The following is an 18,258-nucleotide window of genomic DNA, read 5'->3' as shown; positions in this document are numbered from 1 at the left end:
AGAAGTTGACGTTGGGTTAATTTGTAGAATTTTGTACATTCTTCTATTGAGAGTCTTACTTGAATTAGTCAGCTGCTTTTACTGTAACAAAATATTTTAGGTAATTAAATTATATAAAGGTTATTTTGGCTCATAGTTTTAGAGGTTCCAGTCCATGATCAGGAGGACCCATGCCCTCTGGTAAGTGTGTGGGATTAAATGTGTCCTGACCTTTGCCTTTTGTGTTTATAGTTTAAAAAAAAAATTCTCCAAGAGAAAGGAGGCTTGTTTTTTTGTTTTTTGTGTTTTGTTTTTTTTTTTAAAGTGGCTTAAGTCTCAGGCTTATGGCTGTAAGTAATTTGGCCTTAGACATTGAATATTTTAGGTCATCCTATAGCACACATTGAATATTCATCTTTTTATTCACCTGAATTAGAAATTACAGCTACAGAGTATTTCAGGACTACAAGCATGTGCCCTGTGTCTGGCTGTGTATAGTTTTGATCAGAGCACAACTAGAAAACAAATTTAATTGTTGCTTTTATTATAATAAGTATTAAAACATCATTGACAACATTTAGGGGCAATTTTGTATGGCTCTTGTGTGCCACACAATTTAAAACATACTGTCACTCTCCATATGGAGTCTTATTCTAGTCATTTTTAAAAAATATTTACTTTTTAGTGGTAATTGGACACAATACCTTTGTTTTTATTTATTTATTTTTATAAGGTGCTGAGAATTGAACCCAGGACCTAGTGCCTGCTAGGCGAGTGCTCTACCACTGAGCCACAACCCCAGCCCCTAGTTATTGTTTTTTAAACAGTAGAAATTATCAGAGGGTTTTGGATTAAGAATTGTTTCATGAGGTTATTTTAGATCATGTTCGTTTATACATGCATATAAAGGTGGGGCTTGGGATGTATCGGTGGTAAAAATTTGGCTAGTTCGCTCTAGGTTCCTAGGTTCAGTGTCACCAAAATAAATAAATAACCCTGAAAAGGTAGATATTATCCCAATGTATAGATGGCAAAAACAGGTTCTAAGTGTTAAATAACATACTGAGGTAACATAGAATGTAGTGAGTTAGGATTGGCATTACCCCCACCCTCAAATATGGTGAAACAAATAATATGGGTTGGCAGTAGACAAGTTTGAACCAGAGGGCTGAGGAAATGAGAAAAGATGATGAAGAAAAATGCTATGAGCTAGTTGTGGGATTTTGTCTAATGAGTGAAGGGAAGTATGAATTGAGCACAATAACTGATAACTTGGGAGAATATGAAATCAATAGAATGGAGGTTTGCCCACTCTCTAAATAGGAATAATGAGTTTAAAAAGCAAAAGAAGAAGTTATAGGCTAAGAGTTGGAATATTAGAATTTAGGATACAGCAACACAGTTGAGGTTAAGGTCATAGATAGAGATCAATGAATTGTTTATGCTGGGCTTGGTGGTGCATGCCTTTAATTCCAGTTATTCCTAGAGGTTGAAGTAAGAGGAATGCAAGTTCTAGGCCAACCTCAATCACTTAGATAGTATCTCAAAAAGGGCTGAGGCTGTAGCTCAGTGGTAGAGCATCCCTGGATTCAATCCACATTACCACAAGCAGGAGAAAAAAAAAGGCTGTGCTGAATGGAACATGGAAGATAATACCTTGGTGCAGTATCAGTTATTGGAGAAGTAGGCTATATATATTTCATGAATGTGGGAAAGGGCCTGGAGATTTGCTTTGGAGTAATAAAAGCAGTCATATCCAATAGGCGAGATTTAAGAGAACTTAGAAATCTTCATACTCCTAGGACATTCTCTACTTGAAAATTATCAGGCAGGTACTTTATTCAGAAGACAGCTAGTTTTACTTAGGTTAAGGACAAGACTAGGAGAAGAGAAAGAGGGAGAATTCTTTATTAATGCAAAGGAGATCAAACTAGAAAGGTTTAACAGTATTACTGAGAATTAATAGGAAATTGATGACAAGATGATCATGTATATTTGGGGGGGTGCTGTGTATTTTTGGCATTATAAATTGATAAGAAATGAGTGGCAGTATTTACTTTGGCCTGCAGATTTTTGGTGCCATAACTGTTTGTGAATCACTTCCACTAAAGTGATTGGTTCTTGGAATATAGTTAGGAATGTGAGTATTGAAGATAAACTAACTAACTGTTGATTTTTTTTTTCTTTGTACCCTGTCTGGGTTCATATATTAGGGGAATTAAATCCAGGTTTTGATGGACGAGGCAAATTGCAGCCCACTTGAGTTTTTGTTGTTGGACTTTAGGATAAGTAAGGAATCTTCTCTTTTTCCTCTGTAAATGGAGGTAATAGTTGATAGTTCACATAAATGCCCAGCATTTAAAAGCAAGGGGTGTTACATTATTACTGGCAATTCTGTTGCTGAACTGAGAGGTGTGGTGTAAGTACACCCTTAAGGAATAGCATTCAGAGGGGAAAAGTTACAGTTAATAATCTGGAGACAGTCTTTCTGTAATTTTGGGTCAAGAAAGGAGGAGGTTTAAGAGAGGGGTGTGTGTTCTATTTTATACTAGACTTTCCCTTTTTTTTTTTTTGGTACTGGGGATTGAACTCAGGGACACTCAACCACTGAGCCACATCCCCAGCCCTATTTTTTTGTATTTTATGTAGAGACAGGGTCTCAACTGAGTTACTTAGCATCTTGCTTTTGCTGAGGCTGGCTTTGAACTTGTGATCCTCCTGCCTCAGTCTCCTGAGGCGCCGGGATTACAGGCATATGCCACCATGCCCGGCCTAGATTTTCCTTTCTTTTCTTTTTTTTTTTTTTTTTTAAAGAGAGAGAGAGAGAGAGAATTTTAATATTTATTTTTTAATTATCGGCGGACACAACATCTTTGTTTGTACGTGGTGCTGAGGATCGAACCCGGGCCGCACGCATGCCAGGCGAGCGCGCTACCGCTTGAGCCACATCCCCAGCCCTAGATTTTCCTTTCTTAAAGCCAGAGGTAGGTGGTCAAATGTGTAATACTTTATAGAATTTCTAGACTTAATCTGATTTTTTTTTCCCCCCACCCTTACAGGTTGAGACCGAGCTAAAGTTAATCTGTTGTGACATTCTGGATGTACTGGACAAACACCTCATTCCAGCAGCTAACACTGGCGAGTCCAAGGTTTTCTATTATAAAATGTAGGTTCCATATTAGAAGGGAAAATGTAAGATTAAAAGTTGGCCTTAGAATCATGACATTTTTTCTACATAGGTTTTCAGCTTTTATTTTAATGAGTTATTTAATGTTAGAAGGTTATATGGGAGGAGTGATTCTTAAAACTTAAATAGCTTGATATTCATTTGCAGATTTCACTGCTATTAGAGAATTGATTTTAAGATGATCAGTCTATTATAAAAAATATATTGGCTTTTGCTTTATTTACCTTCTTTTGCTTTGGGTTTCTTCTACCATCTACAGCTTACACTTCACTATCTAACCATCCATCCACACCCCCCCACACACCCCTGTAGTACAGGAATCAAATGTGTGTGGGGGGATGTCTCACATGCAAGTCAAGTGCTGTAGCACTGAGCTGTATCCCCAGCCCTTTATTTTAAGATGGAGTCTTACTAAATTGCTTAGACTGGCTCCAAACCTGCTATCCTTCTGCTTCAGCCTCCTGAGTAGCTGGGATTATATGTAGGGTCCACCACGCCCAGCCCATGGTGCAGTTTTAACCATTATATAGAAACATTTTTGAGGGCTGGGGATGTCAATAGTAGAACACATGCTCAAGGTCTTAGTGCAAACCCAGAACCACATTGGGGGAAAAAGAAGCATTTATTTCATGATCAAGGAGACAAATCTCTAGTTCCTCATTCCTGGGTTTTTAAATCCTTTTTTTTTTTTTGCTATATATTTTATTTTATATATTATAAAAATTTTAAAGTTTTTCTATTTCAAATGCATTCCTAATTTTGGTTTTGTTTTGTTGTAGGAAAGGGGACTACCACAGGTATCTGGCTGAATTTGCCACAGGAAATGACAGGAAGGAGGCTGCAGAGAACAGCCTAGTGGCTTATAAAGCTGCTAGTGATATTGCAATGACAGAACTTCCACCAACGCACCCCATTCGTTTAGGTCTTGCTCTCAATTTTTCCGTATTCTACTATGAAATTCTTAATTCCCCTGACCGTGCCTGCAGGTAAGTCATGGAGGAGAACAGAAGCTCTCAATGTGAAGTGAAAAGGTTCTGGAGGAAGAGATAGTTACTTGTTTTGTTCATTGGAACCATCTTTGTAGTCTCAGTCACATGAATTCTTTTGGTTCTTGCTGAAACTGTTGGGGTAACAGACAGACACATAGCAGTTAATAATCATTGTGTTGATTGTTTCAGTTCTGTAGATCTGAATTTTAGATTCAAAAGATTTTAACATAATGTATGTGGGAAAGGAATGAGGAACTACCATAATAAAATTAATTTTTGTATGTCACCTTTTATTCTTTATGGGCATGCTTTTAATTAGTTATTTTCTGGGATTGGGGGTGTAGGGCACTTGTCTAGCAGACATAAGGCCTGGAGTTTGATTCCCAGCACCTCTGGGAAGGAATTATTATTCTCTTAGTGAATATATTACTAGTATTTTTTGTCTTTTTTTTTTTTTTTTTTAGAGAGAGAGGGAGCGAGAGAGAATTTTAATATTTATTTTTTAGTATTTGGAGGACACAGCATCTTTGTCTGTATGTGGTGCTGAGGATAGAACCCGGGCCGCATGCATGCCAGGCGAGCGCGCTACCGCTTTAGCCACATCCCCAGCCCCTATTTTTTGTCTTAATAAAAACAATTTTCAATGTCATTAATGTAACCTATTCTCTTGTTTTTACTTTAGGTTGTTCCTAGTTTTTGATATTGTAGATACAAATTTTAGTGTTTTTGATTAATATAGATAGATTTCAAAAAATTGTGGTTAAGTACACATCACATGAGTTTTTATAATTTATAACCATTTTTAAGTGTAGGATTCAGTGACATTAAGTATAGCCACAGTGTTGTGTAACTGACTTTCTGTTTCAAGACTTTTCATCAGCACTCTGCTCCAGTTTTTCCTCTAACCCAGTTCCAATTGCCCAGGCTTGCCTTGAACTTGGTTATCCTCCTGTTTCAGCCTCCTGAGTAGCAGGGATTATAGGTGTATACTACACACCTATCTGTTTTATTTTCTGCTTCTGAATTTGCCTGTTCTAGGTACCTCCTATACATAGAATCATAATATTTGTTCTTTTCTGTATGGCTTATTTTATAAGCATATTTTCAAGATTTATTCACATTATAGCATGTATCTCTACTAAAGTCCTCTGTTTTCTTTGAAGCCAGGGCTTTGGGCATGCTGGGCAGGTGCTTTACCACTGAGCTACAAAGGACTTCAGGGGTTTGAAGGGTACCCCTGAAGTCCTTTTTGTGGCTGAATGTTCCATTTATAACACATTTAGTTTATTTTTTGATGACTAGTTGTGTTTTGTTTTTTGGTTTTTGTCTTTTTAAATAATGCTATCATCATCAGTATACCAAGTATCTGTTTGAATCCCTGTTTTTAATCCTCCCTAGAAGTAGAATTGATGGGCATGGTAATTTTGCTTCAACTTTTTGAGGAGTCCGACCTCTTCTACAGAAGTGAATCATTTTACATTCCCATCAGCAAAATTTGAGAGTTCTATTTTTTCCATGTTTTTACTAACATCTGCTGTTTTTTTTATTTTACTTTTATTGTCTTGGTACTATGAATTTTGGACTTAAAGTGCTCTATCTAACGTTGAACTATACCCTGGCTTTTTAAAATTTTTTATTTGTTGAGACAGGGTCTCCCTAAGGTGTCCATGCTGGCTTCAACTTAAGAATCCCTCTGCTTTGGGCTGGGGTTGTAGTTGAGTGGTAGAACACTTGCCTTGCATATGTGAGGCACTGGGTTTGATCCTAAGCACCACATAAAAATAAATAAAATAAAGATATTGTGTCCATCTACAACTAAAAAAAGAAAAAAAAAAGAATCTCTCTGCTTTAGTTTATTATGTAGGTAGAATTATACTTTTGTACCATTGTGCCCAGCTTGATACTACTTTTTGATGTGTAAATGTTTTTAATCTGATGAAATCAAATTTATCAATTTTTGAAAAAATTCCCATGCTTTGTCATGTAAGAAAATAAAATCCAGGGCTGGTGATACAGCTCAGTTGGTAAAGTGCTTGCCTTGCATGCACAAGGCCCTGGGTTCAATCCCCAGCACTAAAAAAAAAAAATCCACCAAGTATGGTGGCGCATGTCTGTAATCCCAGTGACTATTGAGGCTGAGCCAGGAGGAATGCAAAGTTCTAAGCCAATCCTCAGTACCTTAGCAAGACCCTTTCTCAAAATGAAAAGTTCTGGGGCTGTGGTTCAGTGGTTAAGTGCCCTGGTGTTTAATTCCCAGTACTGTCCGCACTCTTGCCCACCAAAAAAAAGGCATGTTCAGATCCAGTGCCATGAATGTTTTTATCCTGTTTTGGTTTTTTCTCTTCCAGCATTTCATAGTTTTAGATTGTAAGTTTCTAGGTCTTTGGTGTGTGTGTGTGTGTGTGTGTGTGTGTGTGTGTGTATACATACTTGTGCTACTGCTGGTGGTCCAACTCAGGGCCTTAATGTGTACCAGGCAAGTATTCTTGTTAATCCCCAGCCCTTTGATCCTTTTTTTTTGTTTAGTTAATTGAAAAATTTTTGTAATAATGCAAGAGTTCATTGTCATGCATGTGAATATCTAGTTTTCTTAATAACGTTTTGTTGAAGTTGCTTTTTGTTGTTGAAATATTTTCGCACCCTAATTTATGAAGTTAACTGACAGTTATGTATATGACAGTTTTCTCCTGGGCTCACTTCTGTTGTTTATAGCTGATTTTTGTTAGCCTCTTTGCATGCATTTTAAGAATAGTTTTTTTTTAAAGGTTTTATCTATTTATTTATTTATTTATTTTTTGAGAGAATTTTTTTAATATTTATTTTTTTAGTTTTCGGCGGACACATCTTTATTTGTATGTGGTGCTGAGGATCGAATCCGGGCCGCACGCATGCCAGACAAGCGCGCTACCACTTGAGCCACATCCCCAGCCCAAGAATAGTTTTGTTATATTACAAATTGTAAAGTCTTTTCTTTTTTTGTCATAGGAAATTTTATTATTGGTGGTGGTGCTGGAGAACACACACAACCTCATATATGGTAGTTATTCTACCACAGCCTCTCCCACTTTTTTGTTCTTGAACCCAGGGGCATTGTACCACTGAGCTTAGTCCTCAGTCCTAAGGACTCAGTCCTAATGAGACAGAGTCTCATTAAATTGGTTAAGGCCTCAATAAATTACTGAGGCTGGTCTAAAACTTGTGATCTTACTGCCCCAGTTTCTCCAGTCACTGGAATTAGAGGCATGTGTCATCCTGCCTGGCTTCCTCACTTTTTTGTGTGATATTGGTGATTGAATCCAGTGGTACTCTACCACTGAGCTACACTCTTCAGTCCTTTTTATTTTTTGAGAACAGTTCCCCTAAGTTGCTGAGGCTGGCCTTGAACTTGTGATCTGCTGCGTCACCCTCTGGAGTTAGTAGAATCACAGGCATACGCTTCCACCCTCAGCTTCCTATTTATTTATTTTATAAAAGTTTTTGTCTTAAAAAAGTTTTCATAATATTATAGCAGTAAAAATCCTTTTTTACCCCTCTTTTCAATGGAAGTGATTTAAAGAATAAGGAATGGAGAGAGCAATTAAATTTAACTTTTAGAAGTGATTTGTGTGTGTGTGTGTGTGTGTGTGTTTTACTAGGAAAACATTAAGCCTAAAGTTCCTTTTATGCTAGTGTACAGCTTTACTACCAAGTTCCTGGGTATTGTCTTGAGACTTTCTTTTGCTATAAAACTTAAGTAATTGAACCATTAACTAGAACTTGCAAAAATGCTTTTATTATTTTGCATATATTTTGATGGTGGTTTCCCTTGGAATTTGTACATGTTGTTAGCCTATATAGAATTAGGTCTGTATATTGTAGCCAGTGGTAAGATGCTTGCAGAAAGCATAGTAAAAAGTAGTGCTCAAAATATATTTATTCCAAATTAATTCTTTTTTAAAATAATGTTTTCAACATCCATTCGTGTTATAGTATGTATCAGAACTCCACCTCTTCATTTAGGTGGTGCTGAGGATCAAACCCATCACCTCGAGCATGCTAGGCGAGAGCTCTACTGCTGGGCCACAACCCTAGCCCCCCAAATAATTCTTTTTAAAAAATCATTGTTACCATTATTCAACTGGAAGGGTAAGATTGATATCTCATTATTTTTGCACTGTTAATTTTTGTAATACATTTATTTAATTTTAGGTTGGCAAAAGCAGCTTTTGATGATGCAATTGCAGAACTGGATACACTGAGTGAAGAAAGCTATAAGGACTCTACACTTATCATGCAGTTGTTACGTGATAACCTGACACTATGGACTTCAGACATGCAGGGTGATGGTAAGTAAACTTTCTGTAGTTAATTGTATCTGAGTTGCTGGATCATTTTACTCATTTTTAAAATTTCTTGTTTTTTTAACATTAAAATACAACATAAATTCAGGGCCTGTCTGCTACCAAATATCAATTACTGCCTTCATAGGAAATGGTACCAAAGAAAAGCATAGAGATAAAAGACATATTTAGAATAGGGGGATCTTATGTTAATATTTAAAGATTTTAGAGTTTTGCCTCTAATTAAAAATGTTTTGTTAAACTTAGTTTACCTCTTTCACAGTTCTTTGAAGGCTGAGGAAAAGAGGGATGGGAGAGCAAACAATTTCATCTTCTCAGATTCAGTTTGGGGAGGTAGAAGTTAATTGTATTTCAAACTTGATGATATTGGTAGCTATTTTTGATGTACCTTTGTTTGGAAATCTTTCATCTAAAAAGGGACTAATTTTCCTCCTGAAGTCTGTAGAGAAATGAAATGTTTTGTCCTTGGGTATTTATTTAAGGGGTCTGATGGAGTTATACTTGGAAAGGTTTTCAGTTCCACACAGTTACTAAGAGTGTTTTATAAAATTTAATTGCGATTGAGGGAATGTGTACAAATCTTTACTTTAAATGTGGAGATCCAAACTTGTAATGTTTATTTTGCTGGCAATTAAACTCATGCTCTACCACTGTGTTACAACCCTATCCCCCTATTGAAGGTGGGCTGGAGAGAGGACAGTGTGATATGACCATTATGAGATAGTTGTATGGTTGCTGGTGATGGTGGTAAAGGGTTAGAACAGAAAGTGTGTTGACAGTTTTAGCTGCAGTTTCTAAAGTATCCAAATTGAAGTATATGTTATGTTGCTTGAGGATGGCTATATCCTCTGTTGGCTAAACCCACATGCTGTGATGTCTGAAATATACTTATGTATTGGGGTATATATATATATATATATATGTTGTCAGTTTGTTTACTCTCCAAAGATTGAATTAAATTTCTGACTTAGGTTATGGTACTAACATGAGAATGAGGTGGTTTAGCTTCTAAATTCTAAAGCTCATGTGTTTATGAAGTATTCATATGTTTGACTAGGTCTGAATTAATAAGATTTGAAATGTAACTGACTAGAACAAATTCAGAGGAAGCCAAGGGTGCTTTTCCAAACAAAACTTCAGAAAACCACTATTAGTTCTTTGGAACACAAAACTAGTTTCCCATATCTAAACTACAATGACTTCAGGTTCCTTCTAGCTTTAAAATTCTATGGTTTTTTGACAATAACTGTTAGAAAGAATGGCCAGTCGCCCGCAGCTTGGTGAATTAGTATTTCTGTGCCTCTTTGAGGGAATAAAAGGGAAAGCAAAATGAAAAGGAAAGCATGTGGAGAGTTTGGTAAGCAGGAACAACTGCTGCTTTCCTTTAAGTAAACTCTACTCCTCCAACCTCGGGACATGTTTTTAAGGCTGAAAGTAACAGAGGTGACCTGCGTTGAAATGCCTTTTTAAAGACACTTGATGCCAGACCTTACAGTATCTAAGTTGCTAGATTTTCCAATTAAATATAAATTAAATTTATATTCTCTAATACACCTATAGCTCATTCTCACAGATAATTGAGAGTTGATTAGTCAAAGTAGACTATATGTCATCATTCCATTTTTATACAGAACTTAAATTGTTAGGGTTAGGGTTATTGTATGGTTTTTTGAAGTGGACCATCTTAAAATTGGAATATCTTCTTTATACTATTTTCATGATAGGAAAGATTTTTGTACAAAGATTTCTTGTGATATTTTAGCATAGGTTTTTCTTTAATCTGAAAGTTAGTTTTAGTGTTCTCCCCTTCCTCTAAACCCCCTTGAGCCCTGTTTTCACTGTCCATGGTCCTGTTGGCATTCTGGTCTTCTGAGCTCCCACTGGAATAGCCAACTTGCACTGCTACACATTTCAAAATTTCTCCAACCAATTCCAAAAAGTTCCAGAAGTTGTGAACCCACATGGTCAGGTTTGTCAACAATAATCCCCACTGCTGGTACCAACTTCTGTTTTATTTAGCTTTTTTCCCTCTGAGATGAAACCAGAACAACTATAGAGGAGGGAGAGTTTTATTTGGGGGCTTATGGTTTCAGACGTCTCAATCCATAGAAAGCAGACTGGGCTCAAGGTGAGGCTGAACATCATGGCAGAAGAGTATGGCAGAGGGGAAGGAGCTCATATAATGATCAGAAATCAGAGAGTGAAAGTTATTTTTAATCTGGAGAAATTTAGTTGTTTCAGTTCCTTATTCAGTCTATAATTTGAACAGTTGATCAAATTTAGTAAAAACAGTATTAGTTATTAAATTTTTTGTTTAAAAATGCTTATAGTTAAGGAGCATGATAGTATTAACAATAAAAAAAAGATTGTTAATATTGTAGTAAGCTTAAATTATTAAGGGCATTAGGAAATTTTTTTTACCACTTTTGCTTAAAAAAATAAGTATAGTACTGTATGTTCTCTTAGGTGACTTGTAATAGATTCCATACTAAATATAGAATTATTATCATGAAATTCGTGATTTTCCAGAATGTTACTTGCATTTAGTTTATAAGTATTATTTAGGTGGTTTTCTCCTTTATTTCTAGCTGTACAAAGTAGTGTCATGAAGGATTTGAATTGAGCGTTTCTAAAGGAAGAAATGTATGCAGTTTACTTACATGCTTTTATGTCTTGTTACTACAGTGTATGTTAATGTCTGTCCCAGTGTTTTGGAACATAGTTCTTTAAAGGGATCACTGCCCTTTCTTCTTGGGGTGATTTCAGTCCTTTTCTCTAAGAGGACTGTTTCATACAAAAGAATATGTGTGTGCTATCTGTTCCTCCAAAATCTAGAAGGAATAGGCACAGAAATACCTGTCACTTTTCTGTGTACTTTATAAAAGAAAATTATTTTCTTAGAAGTAAAAGGAAGGATTGGACAGATTATTTCTTAGAGGGCAGTATATACAAAGTGAAAGATCAAAATCTGACTCTCCTTGTATCATTGATGTTTTCCTTTGTCCTGCTCTCTTGGTTTATTTTTCTTGTAATGTTGCTTTCATATGATTGTCTCCCTCCCTCTCTCCTTGCAATATAGATTCCTAAAGGAAAATCCAACTCTTCCTTTCCTAAAAACTCTACTTTGTAAGTCATTATCATGGCACAGTGAATTTTGCTTTCAGTTTGGGTTCTTCACTAATCATGCCTGCATATTTATCATCTTGTTGCTTACAAACTGCCTGTTCTATATTTCAAGGTGCTAAACTTTCTAAGACGTCATCGGCCTGCTACCCCTGCCTATGTCTGGTTGGGTGTGACTTACACGATGATGTGATTTATATATGTGTAGGACTTATATGCCAAAGTTATTTGGAACTTTTGACAAATCTAATGATTGCTTATGAGTAATTAGAGTGTGTCCTAGGGTTAACTTATATTGGCAATATATTTCTGTAGAAATGAGAATAAATGTGAATGCTCCCATGATGTTTCCTGAATTTTGAACACAGGAACAATTTGTAGAATGAATCTTTGGGGGAACAGCTGGGTGTCTTTTGAGTTCTTTTTTTTTTCTTTGCATATTTTTTTCTGTATTACAAGTCAAAAAGTTTTGATGTTCTTGAGGTAACTTGAGAGCCACATTATCAAGCCAGATGTTTTTATCACAGGAGATTTGAAAACTACCGTTACTTAACTCATAATACTATAATAGCACTTATTGTTTATCACAGAGGTCTTTAAAAAGATTGAGATGTTTTCAGTATAAATACTTAATATTTATAGACATCCAGTATTAATTTGTCCATTCTAATTAAATAACGAGCATTATGAATGAGTAGGTTGTGATCTGAACATTTGATTGATTTAAAAAATATTAACTCTGTGTGGTGGCACACATCCCAGCTACTTGGGAAGCTGAGGTATGGATCACAAAGTTCAAAGCCAGCTGGGGCAATTTAGTGACATCCTGTCCCAAAATAAATAAAATCAAAAGGACCAAAGGATGTAATTTAATAAAATACTTGCCTAGCTTGTGCAGGGTCCTGGGTTCAATCCTAACTACTCCCAACATGACCCCACCCTCAGGTGTTTAGATTGTGTGTGTGTGTGTTTTTTTTAATTTATTTTTATGTGATACTGGGGTTCAAACTCAGCCTTGCATGTGTTAAAAGCACATGTTCTGCCTCTGAGCTCTGCCTCCTGACCTCTGGTTGATTGATTTTTTTGAAAATTTAGTTTGAAACTAGTAACTCTGTAGAAGTTATAAGTGATTTGTTTAAAGTACAAAAGAATGTAATTTTACCTGTTTGTTCCTTGTATTATTAAGCAAAAGCCTCTGCATGTTTCTTTATTATGCTTGATTTGTTTAATGCTTATTAATAGGAAGATGTTCCACTAGTGAATAAGACTGGCTTTGTGTTGCATGTCATGGTGCAGTTGAACTCAGGCTAATTGTCATGTTCAAAAAGAAGAGAATAGCATGAGAAAACTGGTCCAAATGCCCTTCTTTAATAACCTCAATGGTCTGGTTTACTTTGAGCATGCTGTTTCACTCTGATGTGAGGAATCTGATGATAGATTGATGTATCTGGCCAAGAGAAAAATTGTTAAGTGTTCATTTACAACAACAGAATATCCCCCACCAAACACCATAGAACTCCTTTGGAGCATTTTATTACTCAGTTCAGTTTTTGAGACATTTCTGATAATTGAGTTTCTGGGTAAATTAGATTTTGCACCAAAAAAAAAAAAAGCAAAATACTCTTGGTTTAAAAGGGGTGAGGTTATTGAGAAAGAGTATTTTGACCCAAGATATACATAAAAGCTTGAAAATTATTTTAAGACTATGGTTACTTTGGCTGTGTACTTTTAAGAGCTTCTTTTAAACATAAAATCATTGATTTGTGCATCAATTTCTTTTTTATGACTATTGACTATTTCAGGACCGTGATTAGCAGCCCTTCTTAATTTAGACATCACTCAGGTATCAAGGATGATAGAAGTCCTTTGCCTGTCTGTGTTCAATACCGATGGTATCAAATATGTGTCTTTTGACTTGGAACAACAACTTTATGAATATTATAGCTTCATGAAATATTGTGTTTCTTTACAGGTGAAGAGCAGAATAAAGAAGCGCTGCAGGATGTGGAAGATGAAAATCAGTGAGACATAAAAGCCAACAAGAGAAACCATCTCTGACCACCCCACTCCTCCCTGTCCCACCCCTTGGAAGTTCCCCATTGTCACTGAGAACCACCAAATCTGACTTTTACATTTGGTCTCAGAATTTAGGTTCCTGCCCTGTTTTTTTTCCCCCCTCCGTATTTTTTGTTTTGTTTTGATTTTTTTTTTTTTTTTTCCCTTTTTTTTTTAAACCGTTTCCAAAAGTTCTTAAAGGCAAGAGTGAATTTCTGTGGATTTACTGGTCCCAGCTTTTAGGTTCTTTAAGACACTAACAGGACTGCATAGAGGCTTTTTCAGCATTACTGTATTGTCTCCGTGCCAGAAGTGGCAAGATCACCATTAGAAATGGAAATTATATTTGAAAGCCATTAGACTTCTAGGTGATGCATCTGAGAGAGAGATTGATCACACTTTAGAGGCATATGTGGTATCATTTTTTTTTTCCTTTTTCTAATTGTTTGAATTTTATACCAATGTTTAAACTTAATTGGGTGTTAGCTTGAGGTGGTTAAAAGGTTGTTTGGGGGGAGGTTTGTTGTTATGGTTTTGCTGTAAAAAGTGTTTCAAATTGTGCTGAAATGTTGCTGAAAAGCGTGGTGCTGGTAACAGTTCAACAATCCGTGGCTGCTCATTCTTGCCTACTTTTTACTCTCCCTCTGAAGCAGGTTAGCATTGAAGGTGGTATGGAGAAGCCTGCATGCGTGTTCAATTCTTTGTTTCTTCTCCTTCCCTTTTCCCCTGCCTCCCCTACCCTCCTTCGCTCGCTCAACCTCTTTTGTTCAGTATGTGTAACTTGAAGCTAATTTGTACTACTGGATATCTGACTGGAGCCACAGATACAGAATCTGTATTGTTCTTACTGAAACACAGCATGGAATTAACATTAAACTTAAATAAAACAAACCTAAATTAAAAATGCCAAATATACTGCGCCTCCATCCTTTATACTTCTAAAATAAAATCTGTAGTTCAAACACATTGACAGTATTACATTTGCCTGAATGTGAAAAGATTTCTCCTTTTTTCTTCCATAAATTATTTATCTGTCACCCAAAGATGTATATTTTGGAAAAAGAAATACTGCCTGTAATCTGGTTGTGAAGAACACTAAATAATCTTTTAAGTCAATTGATTACATGTCCTGTCTTCCAAACCAGTTAGCCACCCAGTATGTTGATCATTAAAGTGCAACATGAATATTTAACACAAGGTGTAACTATCGGTCATTTTCTATGATGGAAGTTTGGGTTGTGTACAACCAAACAAGGTTGAATGTGCCAAAATAATTCTCATTGGGCTGACATATACTATATACTCCTCCCTGAAAAAGTCAGTGGCAGGTGAAGAAAAAAATTCATTTTCTGTTATCCTTTACCAGAAAGACTCGTAAGTAGTTTCTTACAGAGGTAGTTTATGCATCGATGTTTACATTGTATTGATCATTTTACATTGGGCAGTTAGATCTCTTCATTTTAACATTGATGTACACCTGAACTGTATTTTTTTAAAAATTTTTTAATATTTATTTTCGGCAGACACAACATCTTTGTATGTATGTGGTGCTGAGGATCGAACCCGGGCTGCACGCATGCCAGGCGAGCAAGCTACCGCTTGAGCCACATCCCCAGCCCACTGAACTGTATTTTTAAAGTTTACTTTTGGACAAGTAATTTCTAACCTTGCTATTATGAAAGGTACTGCAGTAAATACCCTTGGAATAGTTTCTGCTTGAGTATTTGCATCTGTAAGATGCATTTCTAGCTTTCCTGTGTCCTAGGAAACATTTTTTATTTGGTACATGTTTTCTTAACCATATTTGACTTTTTTTCCTAAAATGACACGTTGACATAAGTATACTCCAGGCCTCAATTCTTAGTAGCAGGGATTTAGGATAGTAAAAAGATGGGTAACATTCTAGTAGTTTTTATCTTAATCATCTGCCAGCAGTTAGAAAATATCATTTTATGAATTGCTTTTCTCATCAAATGGTATACAAATCATTCTCTACTACCCATTTAGAGCAGCCTGGGAGGTTTTCAGTTTGATTTGTTCTGTTACCAACACAAGATGGCCAGATACCGTTGCATTGAAGGCCAAAATAGGAATTCATAAAATTCTGTTACAAGTTCTTAAAACCATTCATAGCATGCAGGTTTTGTAGACTGTCTCCACACTGAAACTAATGCCTGATTCATGGACATAAAGGGACCAAGTAAACAGAATTAGTGATTTTAATTTTTGTTTTTAACAGAAGAGTCTCTTATGTACTCATATGTCGGGTTGGCCTGTCAAGTGAGTTTGCTTTGTGAAAGGATTAATTTCGTTGGCTGTGTAGCCTTTATGTAGTCAGCAAACTGAGGAATCCTCTAGCATTTTTAAGAGGTGGCAATTTTAGTTATGGAGAAAGAAACCAATAAAGGTAATAATGCATGGAAGAGGAGGTAGATACAGGTTTTTTTTTTTTGTTTGTTTTATTTATTTTTGTGTAGGGTCTCACTGTGTTATCCAGGGTGGTTTAGAACTCAAAACTCAAGTAAGCCTTTTGAGTAGCTGGGACCACAGGTGTGATCTACCATACCCAGCAGGTGTTTAGATCCCTATCAAAATTGTAAGGTAGGCAACCAGGGAAGACTGCAGAAAGTGCCTGGTCCCTCCCATGACCTAGAATTGTGGGCTGGAAAGTTTGGGAGTTTCCCTTGAAGTTTCAGTGCTTGATTTAGTCATCTTTCAGGATCATTTAAGTAAAAACTTTACCGTCATAACTTGAATGCAACTAATTTGTGTTAATTACAGGTCCTGTGGTATTTTGTCTTAAAATGAAGTTTTAACCCCGAAATTTTCTAAAATAGTAGGTGTACTAATAAATGAGTGATATCCTTGCTTGTGTTGTGAAATGTGTGGCTTGGAAAGCAGATTTCTAGTGTTATATTTTGTTGCTTATAGGAAGATGAGAAAGAACTTTGAGGGGTTTTGTTTGTTTTTTGGTACTGTGATTGAACCCAGGGGTGCTGAACCACTGAGCCACATCCCTAACTGCTTTTTATATTTTATTAGAGACAGTTTCACTGAGTTGCATAGTGCCTTGCTAAGTTGCCTAGGTTGGCTTTGAACTGGAGATCCTCCTACCTTATCCTCCTGAGCCTCTGGGATTGTTTGTATCTTTTTTTTTTTCCCCAAGAATTCAGCCTTTCTTTCTTTCTTTCTTCATTCATTCATTCATTCATTTTGTGTGTGTGTGTGTGTGTGTTGCTGAAGATTAACCCAAGTGCCACGTATGTGGTAGGCAAGTGCTCTACCACTGACTTACAGGCCCAGCCCTCCTCTCTTGTTTGAGACAGGGGTCTCAGTTGCTTAGGGCCTCCCTAAATTGCTGAGGCTCACCTTGAACTTGAGATCCTCCTGGCTCAGCCTCCCAAACTGCTGGGATTATAGGCAACTGCTGAGTTGAATGGGGAAATTTGTGGAATAAGTCAACAATTTAACTTGATTTCCACAGACATGCCAACCTTGTTATAAGATCCTTAGAGTTCTTAAGTTAGCTGTTCTGATTCTAGGATAGTAGACAAGCATACTGAAGAATTGGGATGAAGAAGACCCCTTTTGTTTTGAAAACTAATAACTGTTAGGTTGTTAAAGGGATCCTATGCAAGCACCTTTAGAAAAGTGATCCCCAGTTCTAACCTGAATCAGGAAATCAAATCCGATCTTTTCTAAAATTTCATTGAGTTTTACTAGGCTCGTAATTGATACAACTAATACTTTGACATTGAATGTCAGCTGTGTACCAGGTAGGAATCTAGCACATAGCATAGAAATGATCAGATGAGGGGCTGCAGTTGTGGCTAAATGGTAGAGTGCTTACCTAGCATGTGTGAGGCACTGGGTTCAGTCCTCAGCACCACATAAAAATAAAGGTATTGTGACCATCTGCAACCCCCCCCCCCCCCCCCCCCGCCAAAAAAAAAAAAGATGTTGCCTCTGGTTTGCAGATAGGAAAGCTGAATAGGAGAAAAAAACTTGCCCAAAGCAATGGAGATAACGATTCAGTTTTTGTATGACTAATGACTAAAGAGCCTGTGTTCAACCATTGAGCCATTTGTTTTATTTAGATACAGCGTCTTGGTACCTTGCTAAGTTGCTGAGGCTGGCTTTGAACTTGTGATCCTCCTGCCTCAGCCTCCTAAAATGCTGGGATTATGGGTGTGTACCACCATACCTCCCCTGAGCTTTTCTTTTTCAAAATTCTGTTTTGTTGAAACATTTTAGTCTAGTCTTTTATCAAAACTCAGTGTTTTGTTGAAACATTTAAATCTAGAGTGATCATTAAAATATTTTAACATTTCTGAAACATTGTAATGTTTTATTTTTATGTGGTGCTGAGGATCGAACTCACTGCTTCACACATGCTAGGGAAGCGCTGTACCAGCGAGCTACAACCCCAGCCCTATTTAGGACTCAAGGTGGCTCCTAAAAAAAAAAAAAAAGGAAAATTTTTTATTAATTTAAGATTGTTTTTAGCCAATTTTTAGTCTAGCTTATTGTGGGAAATTTTTTTTGTTCTGATACTAGAAGTTGAACCCAGGGGCATGTTTCTACT

At 36.5% G+C, this 18,258-nt stretch overlaps 1 protein-coding gene across 2 annotated transcripts in view; it reads left to right on the top strand.

Annotated features, from left to right (window-relative positions):
• Positions 1-14,584, top strand: part of Ywhae (tyrosine 3-monooxygenase/tryptophan 5-monooxygenase activation protein epsilon) — a 37,320-nt gene extending 22,736 nt beyond the window's left edge. The window contains exons 3-7 of one of the 2 annotated variants that reach the window (XM_058580075.1): positions 3,039-3,145; positions 3,946-4,152; positions 8,344-8,480; positions 11,575-11,621; positions 13,591-14,584. In XM_058580075.1, the coding sequence (XP_058436058.1) occupies positions 3,039-3,145; positions 3,946-4,152; positions 8,344-8,480; positions 11,575-11,582 (459 nt within the window). In that variant the 3' untranslated portion in view covers positions 11,583-11,621; positions 13,591-14,584. The remainder of the gene's footprint in view (positions 1-3,038; positions 3,146-3,945; positions 4,153-8,343; positions 8,481-11,574; positions 11,622-13,590) is intronic. The other variant, XM_046446982.2, reaches the window with a different exon arrangement.
• Positions 14,585-18,258: the final 3,674 nt, after the last annotated feature.

The sequence above is a fragment of the Marmota monax genome, unplaced genomic scaffold (genome assembly GCF_021218885.2).
Source record: "Marmota monax isolate L192 unplaced genomic scaffold, Marmota_monax_Labrador192_F-V1.1 WCK01_AAM20220418_F8-fsc00138, whole genome shotgun sequence".
In the NCBI taxonomy this organism is placed as follows: domain Eukaryota; kingdom Metazoa; phylum Chordata; class Mammalia; order Rodentia; family Sciuridae; genus Marmota; species Marmota monax.
Note: the sequence above shows the minus strand (reverse complement) of the source record. Positions and strands in the feature narration are given on the sequence as shown.